This window comes from Ostrinia furnacalis, unplaced genomic scaffold (genome assembly GCF_004193835.3).
Source record: "Ostrinia furnacalis isolate ACB-3 unplaced genomic scaffold, ASM419383v2 OfSCF5652, whole genome shotgun sequence".
Taxonomy (NCBI): domain Eukaryota; kingdom Metazoa; phylum Arthropoda; class Insecta; order Lepidoptera; family Crambidae; genus Ostrinia; species Ostrinia furnacalis.
Genome location: NW_021135891.1, coordinates 132,807 through 158,685, shown reverse-complemented (window position 1 = coordinate 158,685; position 25,879 = coordinate 132,807). Strand labels below are relative to the sequence as shown.

Sequence of the window (25,879 nt, the reverse complement as noted above, 5' to 3'; positions counted from 1 at the left end):
AAAGTTTTCCAGGTTTAGATGGCCTTTGAAAAATTTCAGACAGTTTTAAACTAGAGATTTCACCCTACCTGTAAAAAAAGGTTATGCAAAAATGTTATTTTTTGCCTACAATGTATTGCTCTAAATACATACACTCGAAAAACATAATTCAATGTCATGTCAGGAACAGGGCCCCTCACCCGTGCCCTCACTGAAACTAAAAAATAATAGATACGCTCAAATGGTTGGTTTGTATTGAATCGGATCCGATAGGCTGAACCGATTTGAAAAAATCTTTAATGGTTTGAAGTGCGCCGGGTCAGCTAGTCTCAGTAACTTTAAAGAATAAAATTTAATAAGGAATTCAATTTGCATTATCCATTTATACTCTGTTATAACAACCTTTCTTCTGGACGCAGTCTTGTTGTGGTCTTACACATAAATAAGTATTAAATAGAACAAATTCTTTGTGTCCCTGCCTAAGAATCGAACCTAAGCCTTCTTCCATTTATTCCAACAATCCAAGAGATTATTATCTATCGCCCGTATTCACAAACGATGCAATGTGTGATGTGAAGCAGCAAATCGAACGCACAGCGTTGAATAGAGCTCTGTGATTGGTTCGTGTGTCACCCTGTGCCTGTGCGTCCACGCGCAGTGTGAGACCTCATAGTCTATGAGGTCTCACACTGCGCGTGGCATAGTAATGTTTGTGAATATGTTACGGATAAAGTGATAAATGTGAAAATTATCAATAATCGCCGGTTATTATGAATAATTACCGAGAGTCGTGGTAAAAGTGATAAATTAATAACATTTAACAGTGATTATTTAATAATTTAACCTTAGTACTAACAAATATCATAAAAGAGAACAACATCTTGTGTACGTGCTCTTGTAAAGCCAAAAATTTTTAACGTTTTGATATCATAATTATATTAATATAATTTGGCATAATGAGTTTGGAATGTTTCTTGCATAATATTACTTTTCCATGATGTCCATAACATAATGTTTTGATTTAAAGTGGAAAATAGGTTAAGGTGCGACGGGGGTGGCCCTTGGGCCACCCCTAAGCCGCCTATTTAGTTTTATACACACATAAATGACCTCATTTTAATCACATTTACCAAATCATGGGGTAATTATTCATAATCACCGGCGATTATTCATAATTTTCACATTTATCACATTGACCGTAACAAATATACGGGACCTACGCAGTGTAACGCAGTCTTGTAGTCTTACACTAGATGAGTAATTAGAACGAATTCTTTGTGTCTCCGCCTAAGAATCGAACCTGACACTTCTTCCAATTAATTCAACAATCCAAGAGCTTCCCAAAAATGATGTGAAGGTCAAAATGATTTGTTTTCTCAATCAAAATGCGTGTTTCCCTGTAGTTCACCGACAAATAAAACTAAGTTCGTTGTACTGCCTTTGTGCGCTAAGGTGCACGATCAACGATCAAAATATTGTGCCGGGAAGTAGGGTGCGTGCACCGGTCATTGGCAGTAACAATTAAAAAAATAAAAACGCTTTTAAAAAACTATTTGCAGAAAATATAATTACTTTTATGAGTGTGATTTGACTATTAATTGAGAATTTGAGATTTAGTACCTACTTCAATCATACTAGATTTATGCAAGGATTTTTTTTGAAATAGGTAACTAGTTACTCCGAAAATTTTGAGCCAATCAAGGAATTCCATAAAAAAATGTTTTTTTTTTAAATATTATTAAATGTTCAGAATACGAAGATAGGCCAGCCAGGCAGACAAAGATTTATCTTTAAACGGATGGAAGCTATAGCTTTGGCATCATAATTGTTATTTAAATAGTTAATTGCGAACTAACGAGGTCCTCAAAGGTTGTAGTTGATAAACTAACATTCATAAGGTTTCATCACGAGCACTTGAGCCATCGACATCTGCTAGATTTATACGTAGATCTGCGTAATAGAAACAAAAAACGCTTAATCAGAATTCCTTTAGGACGATAACTACCTCTTTCACCCTACCGTACGCACGCTCAGTACTTCGTACTTGGATCTCCGCCATTTTGGCGCGTTCCCAAGAGCGATGGTTACCCCGACGCGTTCCACGAAAACAGTTCGCACATGACTAGAAAACTGAACGGACGTTAGAGTTTTTTGGGCATTCATAACAAAAGATTGATTTTTTGATATATCAGTCAATCATTTTGAGGTTATACGCAGTTGTCAAAAAGCGCGGGGAAAATCATCGGTGGCGCGAATTTTTTTTTCGCGCCGCGTGGACAAAGGATTGTGTTGTTGAACGAAACTTTTTTGTGCTCTCCTGATTCGACTTCGCAAGTGTGTTGGGACCTCTTTAATCGAAAAGGTGAGTGAGATTTATTTTTAACGCATTATGAAATATTAAAAAATAAAATAAAATTAGGAAACCTTTCTTAACTTCATTGTTTTAAATCAACGATTTTTAACTCGGTGTGTAGGAATGCCGAATTAAATATATTTCAATTTAAAGGTTAAGTACGTTATTTATTTTTTAACAACTCGTATTTTACGTATATTGAGGTACCTTTTTATTTAGCAGAATGTAAACAAAGAGGCAAGTGATTGCAATATACTTTGAAAGAGAAGTTTTTACTGTTAGTTTGATCCTCCGATATCAGAACAATAATTAGATAATAGATAAAAGGTTTATTTAATTTTGGTAAACACATTGACACACAATAAGTAAAAAGTAAGAGTAACTACACAAGAGTAGCAGAAAAAAAATAGTTTGTCATTACAAGCTGTAAAAAAAAGATTAGTGATGTACCAAAACATTTAATCTCTCTTTGTTGCACCATAGCAGAAATAGTGAAACAAACAAAGAATGTTTTTGTCCGTAAATAACCATCATCGTTGAAAATAAATTTGGTGCGCATTATAAAAGAAAAATTACCTACGTCCAGTCTCCTTTGAAAATTTTAGCCATTTCCGGCCAAACCGTCGAAGGCCAGGGCCGGGGTCAAAGATCGGACGTTCTATTTTCGGATTTTCAGCCATGTTTTTGTTTCCCGCCATATTTCCGTCTGGCGGTTCAAAATAAACCGTTTGTTTTCCTTTAGAGGTGAATTTAATAAGTTTGTTTGTTTTAATAATTTAGGTTTTCTTCAGGTGTAAAGTTTTAAAATAAATAAACATGCACCAGATATGAATGGTTTATTTCATCCAATTTCTTCCTTTGATCGTTAGATACTGGTTGTTTTTGAAAAAGTGACTGTTCTTGTAACTATAGACTCATGATGAATGATACTGATCTTGCAATAATATTTTACCTACCTATCATTTAAATTATATTTCCTACTAGCTTTCCGGCCGCGGCTTCGCTCGCGTGGAATTTTGTCTGTCACAGAAAAACAATATCGCGCGCGTATTTGCTCACCGTTTAGACCTACCCTGGACTACGACAAACAATTTAAAACCAAAATCAGCTCAATCGGCCCAGCCGTTCTCGAGTTTTAATCAGACTAACGAACATCAATTCATTTTTATTTATATTTTTTATTTATATAGATAATAAACAAAAGACTGAGAAGGGCGACAACCCGACAACTGGTGGCTTCAAAAGATTCGGAACGAGCTCAGATCAATAGACATTCCAAGACAGAATGTTCCGACCCCAAATGAAATGGGAAAAGGTACAGCAGAAGAAGAATGGACAAACCGCTAAATAAAATTCAAGAAGCATTTATTTAAAGCATGGTTTTAGAAACAGAAGACTGCTATCGAGCATGTGGAGAACACGCGGAGTTCATGAAACACTTTCTGTGTGAATGTGACGCGTAAACTTGAACAAATATGGGTCTTTTGTGTTCAGTAGAACCAGGCACCAGAAGACTGTAGAAGGTCGCTCTCACCCTGGCACTTAATTCATAATGGTTAGAACTTTTGTGGACGATAGGAAATAAGATAAGGAAAGTACAGAAGATCCCTATGGGTCAAGGTGCACTAGGCGTAGCCCAAGATAAGATTTAACCAAGCATGATTAGCTGAAAACTTCATTGATTCTGAATCCGAGTTGTAGTACTCTCGTCACGACAACAAACGACCAACTTCAACGATTTTACTCACACATCAATCGTCACTTGCATCAAAAACTACGGAAGCCAAATTGCCGCCTCGTCAAGGTCACATGGTGATGGCTTATGTCAAGCTCACGGCGTTGCCATAGCAACGGCTTTTCCTATTGGCAGAGAGACTAGACGGGCGTCGCACATGGTAACCTTGCGTCGGCGTGTTATACAATTTTATGTGGGCACATTTAGTGGGGTTTGTTACTTTCGCGTATTTAGAGCGTGTGATGACAGAGGTCAGTGACTAACGAAGAGGATGACTTAATCATCGATTTTGAATATTTTAAACAAATTAGTAATAACCAATTACTCTGTAAGAGAGAGGAGAGGTACATTGAGATACTCTGAGAAATTTACAAAACCAGTAGAGCCATGATAAAGTTGGAAAGGAAAGGAAAGCCTTTTATTTAATATAGAAAGAGGTGTAAAACAAGGAGATCCGATCTCACCAAATTTATTTACTGCCCTACTAGAACATGGGAACTCTGGGAAATGATCCAGGGAATTCTGGGCTTGAGACAGGTAGTCTACTAATCACAGAGGCATTTTTAAAAATAAAATGTACTAACATTTACGCCATCGGCCATCGACAGTGTCAAACCAAGTATACTGACGATTTGCCAAGGGTATCCCTTCTCTCTTCCAAATCAAACCGGATGGGCCAATGAAACAACTGAAATTTTTATAACATATTAGCTGTCTCTGTAATTTTTAAAGAGACGAAAGGAGACAGCCGTTTGGATTCACGTCAAAAAATGCTACAAGACAATTCCGCTACTAAAAATCTAGTGTACATATTGTCACATAGATATTATTATGTGTTGATTGTTGGCGACATAAACTGGCGTACTTACCCTATACTTTTTATGATTTATCAAAACGAAACTATGTTTCTAAATAAAATTAAATAATAATGACATCAAAATAATGGCATATTTAGAAAGAAGAAAGAAAGAAAAACATTTATTTATTTGGTTCCAACTTAAAATATAACACACAGATAACAAAAAGCAAGTACAAGTTAGAACCAAAATTGGCCACCGCTCAGCATGAAATGTGTCACGCTATTTAGGCAGTCTTATTCTAAGAAAGCAATTTCTTCCAGGCAACCTAGGGAGAGGACAGTATTGTTTAAGATAAAAGAGGAAGGCAGTGATGAAATTTGATTTTTTATGTATTTTATTGGTGGTGACGTATTTTTCATTGCGGGCAGTTGTCCTTTCAATAGGTTCTCATAAACTATTCTCTAAAAGAAAGGCCGGAAGACGTAATGAGGGCAGGGCCTCACTAGGCGGATCGACGATCTGGTGAAGGTCGCGGAAAACACCTGGATGCGGGCAGCGTAGGACCGGTCGTTGTAGCAATCCTTAGGGCAGGCCTTTGTCCAGCAGTAGACGTCTGAAACGAACGAAAGAAATCTATACTAACATTATAAAGCTGAAGAGTTTGTTTGTTTGTTTACTTGAAGGCGTTAATCTCCGGAACTACTGGTCCGATTTGAAAAATTCTTTCAGTGTTAGATAGCTCATTTATCGAGGAAGGCTATAGGCTATACGACATCACGCTACGATCAATAGGAGCAGAGCAACAATGAAAAATGTTGTGAAAACGGGTTTTCACGCGTACGAAGTCGCGGGCACAGCTAGTAATTTAATATACCTACATAACCGAAGGTGCGTTATCTCATCAGGGAATCCCAGTGCTATTTATGTTTTACAGTTCATCACCCCTAAGGTCAGACGAATTGGACGGCCCAATACTAGTCCATGCCAACTGCCTTTTTCTGACTGGTCATCGTCATATATGGGCATACCTTGGGAGACCAAACTGGCAGAGTGCTGCAGTCTTGACCTATATGAGTTGAGGCTTGGTGCCTTGGTGTCATGAGCTCAAGACCTGTGGATGGATATAGACTGAAACAGAATATTACGATGGCAAAATGAACTACATACTTAATATCAGTCTGAATATTTTTTCAGAATCAGAATCATCTTATTTGTTTAAATGTGGTGCAGAAGATGGATACAGCAGATAATGAATAAGTAGGTCTCACAAATTAGTAATTTTTGCAGCCTTAAGTATCCCCTATTTATTTAGTGACACAGATAACTTAAAATACATTTCATAATGACCTATGGCCATTTTATAATTGACTTTTCCTACATCCTTCAATAACTTTCCTCTAGGCTGGGTGGAAGAGATCGCTTTATAAGACCGCCTACCTAAATAGTATCGTATCTTTTGTAAGTAGGTATATTCTTTTCTTATCTTGTGTGCTATATCTATCCTTTACCCTATTTCATCCCATTCAAGTTTTATTTTCAAGAAAAAAGTGCGCAATATTTTGTCTATCACCAATGCGAACTATTATTGCGAACTTTTTTTCGCAAACAACGAAAAAGCTATTTTTGACCATCAAACTATTAATTTACCACAACAAAACTAAATTTAACAACCACGCAGTATTGTTTGTAAACACCACGAGGCGCCATCTATTATTTGCTCACGGAAACTATCTACGCCGATCGATTCTCTTGACCCATATCCCGCCCATTTATAAAAGACACACACTTTTGTGGGATTTACAAAAGAAAGCGTTTCAGAACAAATTGGTTATTTAGATTTGGATTTCAGCCAGGATCAAAATGATTGTGAAAGTACGAAATTGCTGAATGGAATAATGGCTTCCACATGGTTATTGTGTCGAGGAACTTTCATTGTTTACATTGTTTGGACTTTTCTTGTTATGTAGGGTAAATATCTCAAATTCTAGTGTGTTCTAGATTGTACTTACACAATGTCCTACTCGCGACGCACCTACGCACGTGGAATTACCTGTTTACATACAAGTAGCTAGGTAGGTAGGTAGGTAGGTAACTACCTACACATATCTTCCAGAATCTACAACATACGTACCTACAACGCCGTTTTGTAGATTGATTAAAACCGAATAGGTACGATAAACTTATAGGTGTAGACTGTACATTTATTGACCATAACCAATGGTTTAAACAAAATGGTTTGTTGTTGAGACCGTCGCATTTCGCGCGTCATATAAAATTGTATGAACTAGGTACTAACCGCTTCTGCACCTCATCATAAACAAGCGCTGCATTAAGTACATCAATCAATTTTACTTTTATGGCATCCGAAACTAACTTTCAGTCAGACGAATCAAGATGGTCCATATTCCAGATCTGGCCATAATAATATCACAGAACATAGAAAGAGGCCTCTTTAAAAGGTAAAAGGAACCAAAATAACCATTTTGTCTTCTTCACGGACAATGACCTCAAAATTATAGACTTTGAAAAACTTTGTTAGCGTTTATTTATGCTGTGAGTGCCCTTAGATCAATGATTTGACTTGATAAATGATGACTGACATAAAACAAAAGCACATCGCACTAAATTAGCTGTAATTAATTAATCGCAATCTAGCTTTGTTGCGTTAGATCAATAGAGTCACATGCGAACAGTTTTCCCGCGCGTTTCAAACATGGCCACCTTCCAAAAGCGTGGAGTTGGTTTTGGGGAATGACGCTGTCTGAATTTTTCGGACAAAGGAAAATGATTTTCTTTGATGTCTGTAGAGTTGTCTGAATAAAGACAAAAAATGTGGGAATGAAATGAGTAGTTCTTTGTTGCACAATATTATCATGAAAAATAAAATTATACTTATACAATGCACTACGGCAAAAATAAGTTTTTTAAATTCAATGGAGGGAATTAGAATTAACCTTTCTTTTTTTTTCGAAACGGTTTGCCAGGTAAAAAAAAAAACTACCAAAGCATACATTATTATTTATTCTCATAATTTTCTTTGATAAGTTTGTACAGATAGGTGTTATTCATCTGTTTATTTCCTCGAGTAAAACAAATGGAGGAAATTGCGCAACTTTATTATTTGTATGGTTGAAAAGAAAGTATGAAATTGTGGAAACTGGAACTGGTCAATAAGGAAATCATTGAGGGCGGCTATGTTTAGCAGTGATGATAAAATAAGTAATAACAATAAACTGAAAGTCGAAATGACCATCGAACCGCCCATAAAGCGATTCTGTTTTGTAAACATATTATTGCGTAGTTTTTATCACCTCGATCCAGATACGCATGTCCATAATAATAACTCGTGTTGGATGCGCACGCGCTTATCACGCGCCTAAGTGGTTCTAATATTGAACTGAGTGGAGATCGAAATAAACTGGCATTTCGATCTGTTGTCCATCACAGGTAATTTTGTACGTAGAATGATGTGTGTTTTTATTGGACATGAGAGTTAGGACATGTTATTCACACTGGCCAGACGGGTTGACACTTAGGGCCAAAGTTCACCTAGGTAATTTTAAAACTAGCCTCTTACAACATCCACGGGAAATGTATTAATAGGAACCGTTGCTTGGACAGCGCTTTAGAACACAACATTTAACTTCTGTTATTAGCACACTTTTCAATAGTAATTTTAAGTTTGATATTTTTGCCCTCAGGGCCAAAATGCCGTCTGAAGTGATATCGGAGAAGTCCCTCCAGCGAGAGCTGGCGGACTCCATCATCAGGATGGTGCCGCTAGACGAGATAAGGATCCTCCTGGCTTGTGGAGCCAAGGTATGATTAAAAAAAAACATCTTAGTTTGACCTAAATGCTGTAAGGCATTAAGTTTGCCATGTGTGCAATTAATGTCTAGACTCAATACATACAGACAAAATGTTTCTATTGATGGACCTAAGATCTCTAAGCCAAAATTATAAGCAGCATGATATCTAAAATAGGTTTACTGATTTGTGTTTGGACTTTGATTTAATTTGGATTTTGTAAAACCTACTAATCTGTTTTGACGTATTTAGATAATTATCTCATCAGGCTATTCTTACATTTCCAGGTCAACGAACCTGTCACCCAAGGACTCCGCCCGCTGCACTACGCCATCTGGCAGCGGCACCTGGAAGCGGCCAGGCTGCTGCTGGTACGTGGATGTGACGTCAACGCTCGAGACGACTGCGGGTACAGCGCGTTGCATCTCGCTGCGGAGCATGGGTAAGCTTAGAATGGTCATAAAATACACTTTCTGGGCTATTAAAGAGCACTTTTACGTGCCCCAGTAAACCCTATCATTGCTATCCAGGCCAGGCCTAAGCCCCCGAAAAACTTCGACTTTGATCTTAAGCGTCTCTAAAAGTATGAGGTCGATCTCTTGATATTTTTTGTCATGCACAACGTTCCTTTAAAAATGGTAGGTACTTACCTACTTAAGAAATCTCCAGAAAACTTCTAAATAATATTCTGGATAAAAAATGCGTCATAGCACAGGCGCACAACAGGCGTGAGACCGGCTTCTAAAATAACTTCATCTCGAAAATAAAATGCGCACGAAATTATGACATTGAATACTTTTGTCGGAGAGTATTGGTTAGTCTGTCGATCACAACACCATCATACTTGACTAAAATGCATAAATATTAGCAAGCAATTAATTGACGACCGCATGTCTAGTATTCCTGTATGTCCTAGCTTAAAAGCGCCCTCTTCTAATGCTCCAGGTATAAAGAGCTGGTGAAACTACTCCTGGAGAGCGGCGCAGCGGTGGACTACAGGCCGGACACTGGTGAAGAGTTCCCCCGGACGACGCTGTGCGATGAACCTCTGAGGCTGGCTATCAGGAACAAGCATTATGTAAGTTCATTCAACTGGCTACAAATTCGTGTAAAAACAAAGTCGTGTGGTTACACCATTTAAGACTCAAAAACGGCTGGACAGATTTTGATGATATAGAATTATAGCTGACACCCTGGATTACCATAAATCAAATAGGCTATTTTATACCCGACGACCCAAAAATAAGGTGTTTTAGTGTAATCTAATAAACTGCAGGTAGTACCGGAAAGGTTTAAACCACTCTTTCTTCTTGCTTAAATGTCGAATCCTTAGTAGACCTCACTTAATTTTTCTCATTCTTCCAGGAGGTAGCCCGTCTCCTGCTAGAGCACGGGGCGGACCCCAACAAGCGTTACTTCTTCGGCTCCGAGATCAACCTGGTCTCCGATCCTGAGTACCTGGAGCTGCTGCTGACGTTCGGAGCCAACCCTGACTCCAGGGATCGAGCTGGACTGACGCCGTTGATGAAGGCTGCTAGGCAGAGGAAGGTAGTAAATTTCTTACACACTTTTTTGCTTACATCGGTCCAATTAAAGGTCAGAGCACACTTATCGACCCGGAAAGGGATTATCAATGTATCTCCTTTCGCCGCGTGGTGTTTACGTAACGGTGCAGATAAGTGTGCTGTTTTAATAAGTAGTTCAATTAGTATTCTTTGTATGATACTCCGAAATACTGTTCGCCTCGATTAATTTAACATGGCTGTCATAGAGCCACGGCCGAATGTTCAATTTTAGGACAATAACTCGCGGCTCTGTTTTCGGGTTTTAGTGGATTTATGCCCGTTTTCACCATAAATCCCTAATTTTTAAGTGACCCCTATGACAACAAAATGCCTGTTATGGGTCACTTAAAAATTAGGGATTGATGGTGGAAACGGGCATTAGTAACCCACTGGCCGTCCTCATCAGCCAAATAGAACAAAAGATGGCGTGTTAATTATTTTTAATGACAACATTTATTATTGTTTACAGGGCATGGATGCTGTCCTGCTGCTGATAAGTTTCGGCGCCGACGTCAACGCGATGGCGGACGCAAGGAACGACTATCGCACCGTCATGCACTACGCCGTGCTGGGTGGTACGTGCAGAATCTAAATAAAAACTTGCTGTAAAAAGGCTCTTGGGTGATTTATTTAGACCGTATTAGATATTCCATAATCATGACTTGGTTGATATTCTCATTATCTACACAATGCATTCCACTAATGCCCCTTTTAGGTCTCCTAAGTAATCCATCAAACTTGGTTACTAAAACGAAACAAAGTAAATAGACTGTATTTTATTAAAAGGACATGTTTTACTAACCTTTGTTTATTATCACTGGGGTTGTAACTCCTTAATATTATTAGTATTTTTCAACTCACCCACCCAACGTAGTGAGATGCTAGCAGGTGTAACAGTAACAGTACAGTGACATGTAGACCTATAAAATAATAGCAACACCACGTTATGAAATAGGTCTGCAAATGTGATAAATTAAATAAATAAACTTATCTTTGAACATTTTATACTGCGCCATCAGAGTAGTCCCAAACTAAGCAAAGCCTGTACCTACTATGGACACCATACTTGATAATACGTTACTTGTAAATAAGCTTGTGAAAATATATTATTTTCCCAGGTCTTAAAAGAGTACCTATCTATTCCATAATTCATCAATCAAATCATATTTACCTAACAGTCAGACAGAGTTCGCATTTAAAATGTTAGCGTGGATCTACTCCCCAGGCAATACGGACGTGGTCAATCTCCTGGTGAAGCAAGGCGCTCGGGTCAACTACCAGTGTCCGATGGAAGTCAGCAAGCCGAGTCCGCTGGACTTGGCCATTTTGAAGGGGGACGTGCCTATGGTGGAACTGCTTTTGTCTGCAGGTAAAGAACAATACTATACACGACCTCATTTATATGTACAAGGTAGCAAGAAGGCGCTGGATGCAGGCCGCTACTAACCGCGCTAATCATTGGGGGAGACCTGTTCAGCAGTGGACGTTCTGTAGCTGAAATGATGATGAAAGCAAAATATTGATATTGATCAAATTTTACTGCTGTGCTTTGCAAATGCTCAGTTAATTATGATTTAAGAAAAAATGTTCTACTAGGTATACTACACTGCTTAGAACTCCTTATTATAATAGTTTTACGGATGAGATAATGTATCTCCAAGGAAACTGAAGAGATGAAGATTTCCCTGAAATATTTCAATTTCAGGAAAATTAAAGTATCCTTTCGTTATGTGATATGGTCCTCTATACTGATTATTTTAAATGTGTAGGTAGGATCTGCTAGCTAGGAGTTTAATAAAAAAATATTTTGATTTCCAGGAGCTCAAGTGAACGCGTCGAGCTCGGTGATCGGTGCTCCTCTACATGTGGCCTGCTCCGACAACATCACGAACAGGACGGAAATAGTTAAAGTGAGTTTGAAAATCTCTTTTCCATTAATTTGTATAGCAGAAATTACTATGAATTCCGTTAAAAAACCCTTCCAGATAAGAATATAAAAGTTTTTTGTTAGAACTAACGACTCTGCCCTTGTTGGACTGTGATTCTTTAAAGTATTTGCTGCCTGTCATTTACGAGTAAATAATTCTCCATGCTTCTGTTTGTTTTTAGATCCTCCTAGAAAGTGGAGCGGATCCGAATCTGAAGGTATTCAACGACGATGACGGCACACAGCTTCGGCCCGCGCTCGCCGAGTACCTTGCAAGCAACGTCGAGCCCAGCGCAGAGATTGTGCATCTACTTCTCAGATATGGCGCGAGGGTGAGTTGCTGGAGTGCAATGATTTTCATTCTAATTTGACTCGACTATAAAAAAAAAACCCTTTAATTTGTTTTTTTTTATTCAGCCACTTACAATGATTATCTGGCTGGGACACCTTCCACATAGCTGTTTCTGTACGCCTAGATTTAAACTTTTGTTTTCTTTTCCAGGTAATCATGAAAACCCAGTTCCGTGACCCTGATGGCATCCTCAACCACCTCCAGAACGTAACCGCAGAAGAGTACCAGAACATCTTTTACATCCTTTTAGAAGCGGCAGAAGCCTTCGACCTTTGCATGATAAAAAGAAATAGCACGCTCACGGCAGTTCAAAAAGAGACCCTAATAGAAAGAGCTAAGAAACCTATCTCCTTGCTGGCTCAGACTAGGTTCTTTTTAAGGAAGTACTTTAGGACCGCCCTTGTTGATATTGTCCATGACTTTGATATACCATCAGTTCTCCACCGCTACCTTCTTTTCGAGTGCAGTTAAGCAGATCTCGTTACTTTGGGGATTATTCTTGAACTGCATTGTCAGTATTTCTGAGCCTAAGTTGTTTAGGCCGATTGTAAAGTCTGATTTTGATTCCTTGAGTCTGATACCCTTAGTTTTTTGTCGGTAGAAGACAATGAATGGTCTAGATTTGAACCATGGACTGAATGTCTGGACATAATTTAGACGTTTGTGTAAAAAGAAGGGCATCAGAAGTAAAATCCTTTTTTTCTCTTTATTAAAAGTGTATTTTTATTACTCATGCGTTGAAAAGGAAAGAAGTATTTTCCTGAATTGTAATCATAATTGTATTTCTAGTTTGTAAGACTTTCCCTGTATTATGTTAGGGGTATTTTCTCGAAATGTAAGTAGGTGTAATAAACACGAAAAATTTTCTTTTTTATAAAAAATATTTAAAGAATTTTTGATAAAAATAACCTTTTTCTATTTATTATTAATTTGGTCGTACCTTGCTCGGACGTTCAGGTTTCATACTTTTTTATACGTCCACATGTTATGTATTTACCTATTGTATACCTGCATTACCTACAATGAATAACAATAAAATATTTGTAACTAGAGTCCATTGAGGTTGTATACTATTATTTACTATATTATATTTTGATACTACATACTTATGTGTTTTTACGTAGTAGCCTGATTTAATGTGATAAATTGTGATACTATTGTTAATTTTAAGATTGAAATAATTTCATTTAAAAAAACAATATCATGTAATCGTTTTCTACGATAAAATAAAAGTGTGAATTAAAGATTGTTTTCATTTAAGACGACGCAGATTTTTGCATATCCAGTAGAAGAAATAGAAAGAAAAATGCATTAGTCTTCCAGTTTCATCGTTACATACCATGACCGTAACACGAACATAATAGTATCAGTAATAAATAGGTAAAATAACTTTATAGCAACTTAATGAAGTTTATAATTCACTTTTTCAGTTTACAAGACTAAAAAAACACTTTTAAAAAATAACGTTATTGATTATGCCATCAACATCGTTATTAAATAACGGTAACGTTATTAGAGGTAGAAAATTTATCTCCTAAGCTGGTATCATTTTTTATGACAGCTGAACAAAATTTCAAAATTTCCGGCCGTTGTTCTTCAAAAAAAGTTCCAAGTTCATTGATTGATCACGTTTTTGATATTTTCTGTTCGTTGAAATTTTGTGATCTTTGTTTATTGTAATTAATTTAATAATGTCGGAGAGTAAAACCCACGCTTCCCGCCTTTCGTCGTACAAGAATGCTGGTCAAGGCACAAATGTAAGTATTTTTTCTTTGTCTCTTCACGAGGTGTCGTTCGAGATTTTAAAAAATGTAAATAATTTTTGATTGCTATAGTAATGTGAAGTTAAATTTAACAAAAATAAATGAACTCCCTTTGTTAAAATGTATTTAAAATATTTAAAATGATTTACTAAAAAAATATCGAATTGCAGATGGTAAAATAAAGTTTCAATGAGCTAGCTGATACTTTTTTCTAGCTTTGCTACCATTATCTATTTAAAATTGAACTAAAATCTCAACAGAAAGTCCTAAAGGCTAAGAAAATATAAGTTATATTTTTTATTTAATTTTATATATTATGTGGGCTACCCTCTGTAACTTAAAACGGGTAAGATCTTGAAATAAATATAAATATTTTGTTACCTTGTGAATGGCCTAGGTTCGATTCCTAGCTAAGAAAGATCAATCTTCTCTTAATAGACTTAAATGAAAATCCTTTGTTTATTATGAAGATTTTATTTACACAAAAGAGACTACATAATTTAGGCGGTCTTATCGCTTTAAAGCTATCTCTTTCTGACATATCACTACACAAATCCTTTTGGAAGAAATTATGTACCACAAAGTCAATTAGTTTACAACTCACGAAGACGAGAGAGCTTTACTTTTGAAAAACGAACAGTAGCAAGCCACCACACATGTAAAGCTCACTCGCCTTCATGTACAATGCAACAACTATAATGTCATTTAGTGTCATATTCATCTGTATATTCGTCACACAATTTCTGTATAAGTGGCTCTCCGCAAGCAGGCGCGCGATGAGCACCTCAATGACGGGCACAATATAGGCGGTCTTATTGCTTTAAAGCCATATCTTCCAGACATACTTCTCTACATAATTCTTGGAAGAAATCACCACCATGTCAATTAGTGTCATATTTATCTGTATACTAGTGGCCGCCTGTGACTGGACCCTGATTTACCCTCTTAGGGGTTGAATTTTGCAAAATCCCATCTTAGTGAGCGCCTACGTTCTAAAATGAACCCCCATGCAAAATTTGAGTTTCCTAGCACTTGTAGTGCCTGAGATTTCGTGATGAGTGAGTCAGTCAATCTTTCGGCTGAAACGAACGAACGAGTCAGTCAATCAGTGACCTTTAGCTTTTTTATCATAGACTAGCTGACCCGGCGAACTTTGTTCCGCCTTAATGGCAATAAATAAGCAGACTTTTTTTTAAATTTCGAACGGGATAAAAAGTATCCTATGTCCTTCTCCTGGCTCTAAACTACCTCACTGACAATTTTCAGCTAAATCGGTTCAATCGTTCTTGAGTTATAACAAGTGGAGTAACTAACACGACTTTCTTTTATATATGTTACGGTCAAAGTGATAAATGTGAAAATTATGAATAATCGCCGGTTATTATGAATAATTACCGCATGATTTGGTAAATGTGATTAATATGAGGTCATTTATGTGTGTATAAAACTAAATAGGCGGCTTAGGGGTGGCCCAAGGGCCACCCCCGCCGCACCTTAACCTATTTTTCGCTTTAAATCAAAACATTATGTTATAGGCATCATCGAAAAGTAATATTATGCAAGAAACATTCCAAACTCATTATGCCATATTATATTAATATACGATATCAAAACGTTCAAAAGTTTGGCTGTACACGAGCACGTACACAAGATGTTGTTCTCTTTTATGAAATTTGTTAGTACTAAGGTTGAATTATTAAATAATCACTGTTAAATGTGATTAATTTATCACTTTTACCGCGACTGTCGGTAATTATTCATAATAACCGGTTATTATTAATAATTTTCAATTTATCACATTAACCGTAACATATATATGTATAGATTTTGTCATACAATTTGTCAGGACCTCCGTCGTAAGCGGGCCGAGCTCAGCGTGGCTCTCCGCAAGCAGGCTCGCGATGAGCAACTCCTCAAGCGACGGGCCATGTCTCCGGAGGCCGGGGAAGAGGTCCAGCCGGAGGAGAAGGTGATGACTCCTGCTGAGATCGTTAAAGGTAATATATCATGTTATGTTGTATGAAAATTTTTATAAATATTAATTTGTTGTAGGATTATGCTTGGTTAGTTAACTAGGCGTTATTTAAAATCTCATAAAACTGACTTTATTTTTGCAAGTAGGAAAAAGCACTTTTACATTGTCCAAGGTAGATTTTAAAAATACCTGACTCAAATTGTGAGTTACCAGTTTAAAATCCAGATATTTCGTATTGTATTTTGAATTTTAATAGCAAAATACTCTTATAAAAACATAACCCTCCTTCTGACACAGTCTGTTAATTATGGGCTTATAGTTAATAGCTTTCCGCCCGCGGCTTCGCCCGCGTGGAATTTTGTCGGTCACAGAAAAACTTTATCGCGCGCGTCCCTGTTTCAAAAACCGGGATAAAAACTATCCTATGTTCTTTCCCGGGACTCAAACTGTCTCTATGCCAAATTTCATCAAAATCGGTTGCGAGGTTTAAGCGGGAAAGCGTAACAGACAGACAGACAGACAGACAGACAGACAGAGTTACTTTCGCATTTATAATATTAGTTGGGATTAGTTGGGATAAAAATTTGGTACTAATTAATTTCGTTTGGACCTGTCATCCAGTCAGTCAGTTGTTTTAGAAATCCTTGGGGAGGCCATTTTCAATTAAATTATTGAGTACTTCTCTTGTTAATCAAAGTTCTATCTATCTCCAGGGCTCCACTCCCAAGACCTGTCCATCAAGACGGTAGCCGCCCGCGCCGCTCGCCGAATGCTCTCCAGGGAACAGAATCCGCCGATTTCCATCATGGTAGAAGCTGGTGTGCTCAAACCGCTGGTAGACGCCTTGGACCGCGATGACTGGTGAGCTTTTAGGGTTCCGTAGCCAAAATGGCAAAAACGGAACCCTTATAGTTTCGTCATGTCCGTCTGTCCGTCTGTCCGTCTGTCCGTCTGTCCGTCTGTCCGTCTGTCCGTCTGTCCGTCTGTCCGTCTGTCACAGCCGATTTACTCGGAAACTATAAGTACTACAGTGATGAAATTTGANAATGACAGTTATATTATTTAATTGCGTGTAAAAAGAAATTTCTGTCATCTTACATATCATTAAAACGACATTGCACGACGAAAAAAATAAAATATAATAAAGGAACAGTTGCCGAGAATATTGCCGAGAAAGTTCCCGAGAATATTCTCGGGAACACTGAGAATATAGCCTTTCTCTGCAAATAGGGTGTATTGTTTAATATACACTTATCTGTCGACTTAATTTAAAACTATTTTACTTAAAAAAGTTTGTTTATTTCCATTTGATAAACATGATTCTCAACCTTTCTCACTTAGGAGAACGCTCTCGAGAGCGCTCCCGAGAATATTCTCAGTGAGGAGAGCGTTCTCGGGAACGGCACATCAATAAACTAGCCTATTGCACGAGCCAAAAATATTTAGTGTTTACATACAGATAAGTTGGTAATTATTATTTATAGAAAAAGTAATACCTTAATGTTATAGAAATGCACGGTTGAGCTGTAAGTGATGAATCCCACTCTTGTCCACGTTTGACCTGTCTGAGGGTCTTTTGGCATCGCCTGGAATAAAACATGCGTAAACACATTATAGCCCGACCAGGAACATAAAAACCCTCGCCATGTTGCGGAAAACTAATGGTACTAATTTCTTTTAATGGCAACAGTAACTGAAAACTTCATTGACATGTCACCTTGCACGTCAGTCTATTGCTGTCAAAGTGTAAACAAACTTTATTTTAAATGTGCGCAATTGATTTTGTGAATTAAAATGCTAAAATATTTTTATAGTCGTGAAAGAAAAGTGGTTCACTATGTGTTAAAGTATATGTCGAAGAGAAATACTAAGGGTTCGGACAATATTTTCATTGAATAATGTTTCCGACAAAGGTTGTCAAATTGACTGACATGTTTATCGCATAGTACAGTCCACTATGAAAATTAGCTGTGGTTTGTTTTAACTACTTATTTAAAAAAAAAATTGTCACTTTCTAAGTGTTGAATTTTATGGAATTGGGAAAGAAGTACCGAGTTTGAAGCACAATAGCACTTATAACAACTGCACAGTGAAAGAGCGGGAGCAAGTGTATTCACCTCGATAAATTCGGAGATGTTGTCGCAAACTGTCTGCAGCAGGCCGCTCTTGACAGCGTTGTATGACACGTCGATCACGAAGATTATCGCAGGCGGGTTCGGTAGCGTGTTGTTCTGCAAGATTACATTACATTACTAACATCAGTCTATGATGTATGAAACGCATTAATTAACGAAGAAACAGTAAAAATACACAAACATATACATCGCAGTAAATGAGAAATAGGTAATTTAAAACACCTTTCATCATGTAACAACTGGCCTTAAATCTTTGAATGGGATAGATCATAAATGTAAATACATACAAGTATGTTTCGCATCAGTTATAGGGTTATAGGATAACTGAGCAATGCCTGAGATATGGGAGCGGCACAACATTAACATATTATGACATGGCAGAGCGTATAAATCTGAAGCATATTTGAAGTCTCCTTTGACGTCTCAAAAATACCCTCCCGTGCCGCTCCCAGACCTCAGGCACTAAGTTAAGCCCTATTATCTATTACTAGCTTTCCGCCCGCGGCTTCGCCCGCGTTGAATTTTGTCTGTCACGGAAAAACTTTATCGCGCGCGTCCCTGTTTCAAAAACCGGGATAAAAACTATCCTATGTCCTTTCCCGGGACTCAAACTATCTCTGTGCCAAATTTCATCAAAATCGGTTCAGTGGTTTAGGCGTGAAAGCAAGACAGACAGTTACTTTCGCATTTATAATATTAGTATAGATTAAGAGAGTAAAAGGAGATAAATTTCCCCAAAAAAAAATGCTTGAATAATAATGGGCTCAGTACAGTACCCTGCAGTACTCCTTGGTGGCGACGATCTCGTAAGCGCCCAGCGCCATCTCGGCCGGCATGCGTCCGTACTGCTGCATGCTGTTCACGTACTGCGTGTACTCCATTGGCACTGTTACAATGTTATAGCGATGTTAATTAAAGTTGGGTCGATGCAACTGTGTCAAAAGCTTGTGACAGATCATAATTCTTAATCTAACGATCAAATAAGATTTAATTTTATTACAGTTCGGAATATTAACTCTAAACAGTCATCATTGGTTATACAGTTACTACTTTATTTTGAACGATATTGCCTTGGTGACGATCCGAAAAGTAGAAAAATGTTAGACCTAAGATTTGAGCATGGTATTGAGAAGAAAGTAAATCAATATGACATTCTAACAAAACCTGCATGCTTATAATTTATAAAACAAAAGACGACAAGGGCTCAATAAAAATGAAATTACAAAAGATAGGACATCATTATTGTGAGTAAATCAAAGATCAAAACTTACCCTCAGTAGTAGCCTTACAGAAGGCACACTTGAAGTGTCTGCCGGCGTCAATAAACTTCATGTTCGGGCACATGTAGGCCTTGCAGCGGCAGCAACGCACAGGGCCCATGGTCGGCGAGTTGGTCAGCGCTGCGAAGTCCAACAGTGGTGGCTCCAATTCTGTTCCCACTGTTTCGGCCATTGGGGCTAGCTGTGGACGGAAATTACATTCAATTATGAATCTATTGTCCCCTAATCTTTAGATCTATATTCGAATGGAGACATTGCTCGTAGAGACGATGGCCGTTGGGGCAGAAAAGTTCTCGAGTGGCGACCACGGGCTGGAAGACGTAGCGTGGGCAGGCCTCCTACTAGGTGGACCGACGATCTGGTGAAGGTCGCGGGAAGAGCCTGTAAACGGGCAGCGCAGGACCGATCATTGTGTAAAACCTTGGAGGAGGCCTTTGTCCAGCAGTGGACGTCATTCGGCTGTCATTCTAACAGATACCGATCTATAGATCTCATTAGAACATTCAAGAACAATATTCTGCAAGTATGCAATTCCTTCCATTTCCTGACTCATAAAAGGATTAGCAAAGTCCAATGAGGGTTTTCGCGATTGAAAAATCCGCCAGATGGCAATACGTAGACGCGAGGTCCAAATGCTGCGTGATTGGTGGATTTTGACATATTATCTGTCAATGTCATGTCAAAAATAACCAATCATACAGCATTTGGACCTCGCGTCTACGTATTGCCATCTGGCGGATTTTCCAATCGCGAAAACCCTCATTAATACTCTTTAAGTTAAGTTTAGCTTAATCATAGTAAATTGTGAAAAAGTCGTGTTAACAGTTATTATAGTTAGACGAATTAAATGAAAGTTTACTTACAACCAAGCAGAAAGGCATCGAGGTCTGTTTGAGCAAATCAGCCGTCACTGGCACGCTGTACATTGAGCTCCTTATGTACCGAGGACCTGGAAAAGAAATGTTGTTTACGTTACCTTATTTTAAAATTAATAGACATTGTATTTGCATTGTATGATGACAATAATATTTAATCTTTATTTAGGATCTTTGATGAATTCTCAAATCTATCAGAAGTACTTCTTGATATAATTAAGTACAATAATAAAAATGCCAATAAGTTTTCATCACTATCCATGCACTATTACCAGGAGGTATTTTTTTTTCTTTAGTCTACAGACGCCGATATGAAACTAAAAAAGTCATGCAGTAGGTAAGCCCGGTCTGTGAGCACGTAGAATGTTGTCCAATGACCCCAAGCTACCCATCTTTATCGCTCGCGCGTAATTATATTGCTGTCGCGACTGTGCGACGGGCGCCCGCAGTGAGTGTGCGAGCGCGACACAACATAATTACGCGCGAGCGATAAGGATGGGTAGCTTGGGGTCATTGGACAACATTCTACGTGCTCACAGACCAGACTATAGTGATAAAAATGTATAATCTAATGTGATATCAACTACACTATGGATTTTTGAATAGATATTACACAAACTCACTGGCATTTCCCTTGTCGTCGACGACGAAGTCGGTGGTGACGAGCGGCGGCACTAAACCCTTCTCGTTCGTCACGAAGATGCCCCCGCGGTTTTGTTGGTCGTCGGCCATTACTTGGATCTACAAATGAAATCAAGAAATAAAACATAAGCGTCGTAATGGAACCAGAAATTATAAATAGTGACTGAGTTTGTTGTGGCGCTTCTTCTCAGCACTTGCCAAATGTTTGTCTCGAAGCTCTGGTAGGGCAAAAAAAGAATGAGACATGTATAGGCTCCTTAAGACCATTTGACGATTTGTAAGTACTATTTGAATTTGTCTATCCAAATAAAGATAATTTTGATTTTGATTTGATAAATAGGAATATATCATGGAATTAGACTGAACCTAAGCTATTACAAGGCGGCGTCGCAAGCAACATTATTTCGTAAGATAAAGGGCTCTTTCAAATTAGACGTTTTGATCCGGACGATTGTAGGACGTATGCAAGTCCGCACACTTACTATTGGTACTTGTCTATTTTATTCCAACGCAATTATACAACTTTCCGTGTGCGATACGACAACCGTCCGTCTCAAAATGTCTAATTTGAAACAGCCCTTAAACTAAAGACATAAGGTGCAGATTTTATCGACATCAAGTTAATGACCTCATTAGATTAATGATGATGAAATGACATAATTAACAAAACTTTTAATAATAATAATAACTTACCGGACTAGGCATATTGTCAGGGTCAAGCCTCTTCTGCGGCTGCTGCTGACCAGGGTAACTGGGCTGTTGACCAGGGAACGGCGGCTGCGGAGGATATCCCGACTGAGGTTGCTGGTAGCCCTGTTGAAAACCCGGCTGCTGGCTCACTGGAGGCATCCCTGGATACTGTCTTTGCTGGCCGAGAGGCGGCGGCATGTGCGGCAGACCAGGCATGGATTGGTATTGCTGCTGCATGCCCGGTTGAGGTGGCATCCCTGGTTGAGGAGGCATTCCAGGTTGTGGCGGCATCCCAGGTTGTGGTGGCATTCCCGGTTGCTGCATTCCTGGTTGCAGAGGCATCCCTGGTTGTTGCATTCCTGGATGCGGCGGCATACCCGGTTGCGGTGGAAGACCGGGCTGGTGCATCCCAGGCTGAGGAGGCATTCCGGGTTGAGGAGGCATACCAGGCTGTGGAGGCATGCCAGGTTGCTGCATCATGGGTTTGGGTTGCATCCCAGGTTGGGGTGGTAAGCCTGGTTGAGATAAACCTTGAGATGGCATGCCTGGCTGTGACGGCATGCCAGGATGAGGCGGCATACCCGGGTGGGGCGGCATACCAGGATGAGGAGGCATGCCTGGCTGATTTAACCCTGGTTTCTGAGCCTGCTGGCCGGGTTGGGACGGAAAACCAGTCTGTGGTTGCGGGGGCATTCCAGGTTGCGGCGGAAGCCCTGGCTGCTGCATACTTTGCTGAGGAGGCATGCCCGGTTGTGGAGGTAAACCGGGCTGACTAGGGAACCCAGGTTGCCCTGGCTGACCATGAGGTCCAGACTGCCCCTGTTGTGGAGGAAAGGGTGGGCGACTTGAATCCGAACTGGATTCTGGCTGAGGAGGTAAGTTTGAGGGACCGGACCGTGAACTTGGAGGCATGGGCCCCGGTTGAGAAGTTAGCGGTCCGGAAGGCTGCGGGGGGAGCCCCGGCTGACTCGACGGGGGAACCATCTGTGGTGGAAGACCTTGTGGTGGACCTTGCCCCGGCTGTTGAAAGCCTGGGTTCATCGGCCCTGGAGGGCCGGGCTGCCGAGCCATCGGCCCGGACTGCGGCGGAAGACCTGGTTGCGAGTGGGGTGGCATCTTCCCGGAACCCAAAGGTTGCTGACTGGCTTGACTCATCGGGGGACCCTGCATCGACGGAGGCCCTTGCGAAAACTGGTTCGGAGTCTGACTTGGTGGTGGCATGAAACCTGGATGCGATGTAGGCACAGGGCCCGGTTGAGAGGACGGGGGGCCTTGTTTTTGGGGGGGCATCATCTGTGGGGGTGCTCCACTAACTGGGGGTCGGCCTGGAGGGAACTGGCCCGGTGGCCTTTGACCAGGTGGTAATTGGCCCATCGGGAAGTTGGATGTGGGAGGGAAATTTGCTCCAGGAGGGAGTTGCCCCGATGGCATCTGCGAAGGTGGGAAGCCCGGTCCGTTGATATTCATTGTCTGCATTTTCTGCGCCATGTCGTTCTGGTCGAATGGCTTGCCGCCCATCTGTGGCCCATTCTGAGGCATCTGGTTGAACATGTTCGCGTTCTGAACTCCGTTGAAGTCCTGCGCTGTAGGCGGGTAGCCGATGGGGTTGTTTGGTGCATTGTTATTTTGTCCGGGGGGAAGGTATTGCGAATTCATCATCTTGTTGGAAGCCACACTATCTGAAAATTACAACAAGAATATTTTGATAAAGATATTCAGAAAAGACTAAACTGCATCTCACTTAACACCAGGTACGATTGCGGTCAAATACCTGCCTTGTTATGCATAAAAAATAAGTCATATTTAGATTACACAATATAATTAATGAAATACTTTTATTTTAAACCGACTTCAAAAAAGGAGGAGGTTCTCAATTCGACCCGTATGTTTTTTTTTTCTATGTTTGTTACGCGATAACTCCGCCAATTATGAACCGATTTGAACAAATCTTTTTTCGGCGTATAGGTAATACCTCAAGGGTGGTCCCATTTAAATTTAATAATAGAAAAAACATCCCCCAAGTGTGGAAAATTGGGGATGAACTTTTTTATACGCAATATCTCCGCCGATTATAAATCAATTTGAATGATTATTTTTTTGTTGAATAGGTATTATCAAAAGGGTGGTTTCATGCGAATTTGAAGAAAATATTTCACCCCCAAGGGTGGAAAATTGGGGATGAACTTTTTAATACGCAATGTTTTTAATTTTTAGTTTTTTTTTGTGTTCAGGCATTTGAAGTCGGTTTTATTTTTTTTAAAAGTTAATTATATATTTGTATTATTCATTAGAGAGCACTGTGCAAAATGATAAATTAATTACAAATAGTATTAGTATAGTCTAATTGGAAAACAAGTAATAATGTATCAAACATTTCCTATTTTTCCTAGTATTTCTTTTCCTGTTAGAAACTGGGCACAGAACAGTTTCATCAGTTGGAAGTTTAGCAGCAGATTTTGAGCGTTCTTTTTGATTATTTATTGTTATAAGCACTTGCTGTTTAACCTTTGTATGCTCCAATTTCCATCAGTTCTGATATCATTGTAGTTACATACAATTCACTCAATAATCATTTTTATAGCTAAACATTGTTTTGAAAGTATGTCATTGATGATTTAATTGCCTATAGGCAACTTGTGCCATTTATGTTAAAATCTTACAATTTACAACGGTATTACAAGGAGTAGAAAGTATATTTTAACTTCAGTGATTTTCCATTTTTACTATGGCTTAGTCTACGTTGTTTAGGGTCACAACCTTTGACCTTACGTATTTATCGAACTTTCTAATTTTAAATGTAAATTAGAATGTATAATTTAAGTCATTAATAACTTCATATTGGTTTTGTACATAAAAGTATCGAGGAGTTATCAATACAGTACAAATCCTGTCATTCAAAGACTGATAACAATTATTGTTTTTAACCCTATGCTATACAAGAAAGTATAACAATATTCTGTTCCTGAATGTGAGAGCTGTTGCTATTGTATCTCAACACCTCATAAAGACCAAAACTATCACAATTATTACAAATGGAAGTGAAAAAACTAGTTTGTAATTAACTGAAACAAGTCGCGACAAACCAATTATTTCACCACGAAAACATTCAAATTTAGATATTTTATTCACCGATGACGCACTTACTACACTTGGAGATTACAGCAAAAAGCTTTTTTTGTCATAATTTCACAAAATACACAGAGAATTTCAGATAAATTCACGAAATCCTGGATGATGAAAATGACAGCTGCCATGTAACTTTGTAAATAACTTTGGCAATGATTTAACACTTTTTGTGGATCCAAATTTGCAGGTATAATGTCACACACTATTATCTTTATGTACTTACGGCTTCAAAAGCGATTTTTGTCGAATTATTGCAATAAAAAATATAAACAAGAGGCACAAATCTCGTAAACCTTCGGGCCACGTATTCTGACATACGGTGTTGTCAGTGTCTCACCGCCTATGTGGAACTTTTGAAGTTTCACTACTTGAGCGTATAATGGAACGCAACTCCACAAGAAATTCATGATTTATTTACCAGTTCGTATCACTTTTAAACATTCTGATCCTAGAAATTGTTTCAAATGGAATAAATTATTATTTCCATTGTCTTATTTTCATATTTTGCATATTTTTTTCTGTCCTAATTAAAAGCTCCAGTAAAAATAATGCTTAAAACGAAATGTCTTTATTAGCAATGGCAACGTGATACTTGAAATGTCATATTTCTCATTAGTTTAGTGCAAAATCAACCTTAAGCGTATCTCGTTACGGTGCAAATTATTTTGTAAATAACACTGCTGAAAAATCACTGTTTTTCATTCATCGAGCAGACGAGCAGTAAACTAAAAAAATATATTTTATTTCAATACGTATACTAAATACATCTTACTTCTATTTGTATTGTGTACATGCATAGGTATACAGTAATAGGGAAAATACCTACATCCATATTTATCTTTATCAGTCTTCACAAGCCTACAAGGTCTTACATG

At 38.7% G+C, this 25,879-nt stretch overlaps 3 protein-coding genes across 4 annotated transcripts; 2 read left to right on the top strand and 1 right to left on the bottom strand.

Moving 5' to 3' along the window:
- Positions 1-2,047: 2,047 nt before the first annotated feature.
- LOC114361360 (ankyrin-3) lies at positions 2,048-13,755 on the top strand. Of its 2 annotated transcripts, none has more exons than XM_028316357.1 (10): positions 2,048-2,341; positions 8,569-8,686; positions 8,962-9,116; positions 9,620-9,752; positions 10,040-10,222; positions 10,709-10,814; positions 11,447-11,608; positions 12,058-12,149; positions 12,349-12,498; positions 12,669-13,755. In XM_028316357.1, the coding sequence occupies exons 2-10, from the start codon at positions 8,576-8,578 to the stop codon at positions 12,987-12,989; spliced, it is 1,413 nt and encodes a 470-aa protein (XP_028172158.1). In that variant the 5' UTR covers positions 2,048-2,341; positions 8,569-8,575; the 3' UTR covers positions 12,990-13,755. The 2 variants fall into 2 exon arrangements, with proteins under 2 accessions (XP_028172158.1, XP_028172159.1); XM_028316358.1 differs by having other exon boundaries at positions 2,049-2,341; positions 11,465-11,608.
- A 334-nt stretch (positions 13,756-14,089) lies between these two features.
- On the top strand, positions 14,090-17,121 carry LOC114361352 (importin subunit alpha-5-like). The gene is made up of 3 exons (XM_028316348.1): positions 14,090-14,275; positions 16,128-16,278; positions 16,970-17,121. Exons 1-3 carry the CDS (start codon positions 14,210-14,212, stop codon positions 17,119-17,121), a joined length of 369 nt encoding a protein of 122 aa, XP_028172149.1. The 5' UTR covers positions 14,090-14,209.
- A 613-nt stretch (positions 17,122-17,734) lies between these two features.
- Positions 17,735-25,341, bottom strand: LOC114361351 (basic proline-rich protein-like). The gene is made up of 8 exons (XM_028316347.1): positions 25,228-25,341; positions 21,882-23,557; positions 21,170-21,287; positions 20,535-20,620; positions 19,663-19,852; positions 19,168-19,277; positions 18,374-18,487; positions 17,735-17,842 (listed from the first exon to the last, which is right to left on the bottom strand). The coding sequence occupies exons 2-8, from the start codon at positions 23,535-23,537 to the stop codon at positions 17,735-17,737; spliced, it is 2,382 nt and encodes a 793-aa protein (XP_028172148.1). The 5' UTR covers positions 23,538-23,557; positions 25,228-25,341.
- Positions 25,342-25,879: the final 538 nt, after the last annotated feature.

What these genes read in the sequence shown, in the direction of transcription:
- LOC114361352 (XM_028316348.1), top strand. Translation starts at nt 14,210, where the DNA reads ATGTCGGAGAGTAAAACCCACGCTTCCCGCCTTTCGTCGTACAAGAAT. An exon ending in ATGCTGGTCAAGGCACAAAT is followed by an intron (nt 14,276 to 16,127) that starts GTAAGTATTTTT and finishes ACAATTTGTCAG; the next exon opens with GACCTCCGTCGTAAGCGGGC. An exon ending in TCCTGCTGAGATCGTTAAAG is followed by an intron (nt 16,279 to 16,969) that starts GTAATATATCAT and finishes ATCTATCTCCAG; the next exon opens with GGCTCCACTCCCAAGACCTG.
- LOC114361360 (XM_028316357.1), top strand. Translation starts at nt 8,576, where the DNA reads ATGCCGTCTGAAGTGATATCGGAGAAGTCCCTCCAGCGAGAGCTGGCG. An exon ending in CTATCAGGAACAAGCATTAT is followed by an intron (nt 9,753 to 10,039) that starts GTAAGTTCATTC and finishes TCATTCTTCCAG; the next exon opens with GAGGTAGCCCGTCTCCTGCT. An exon ending in GGAACTGCTTTTGTCTGCAG is followed by an intron (nt 11,609 to 12,057) that starts GTAAAGAACAAT and finishes TTTGATTTCCAG; the next exon opens with GAGCTCAAGTGAACGCGTCG.
- LOC114361351 (XM_028316347.1), bottom strand. Translation starts at nt 23,537, where the DNA reads ATGATGAATTCGCAATACCTTCCCCCCGGACAAAATAACAATGCACCA. An exon ending in CGACGACAAGGGAAATGCCA is followed by an intron (nt 20,621 to 21,169) that starts GTGAGTTTGTGT and finishes TTTCTTTTCCAG; the next exon opens with GTCCTCGGTACATAAGGAGC. An exon ending in CTGTAAGGCTACTACTGAGG is followed by an intron (nt 19,278 to 19,662) that starts GTAAGTTTTGAT and finishes ACATTGTAACAG; the next exon opens with TGCCAATGGAGTACACGCAG.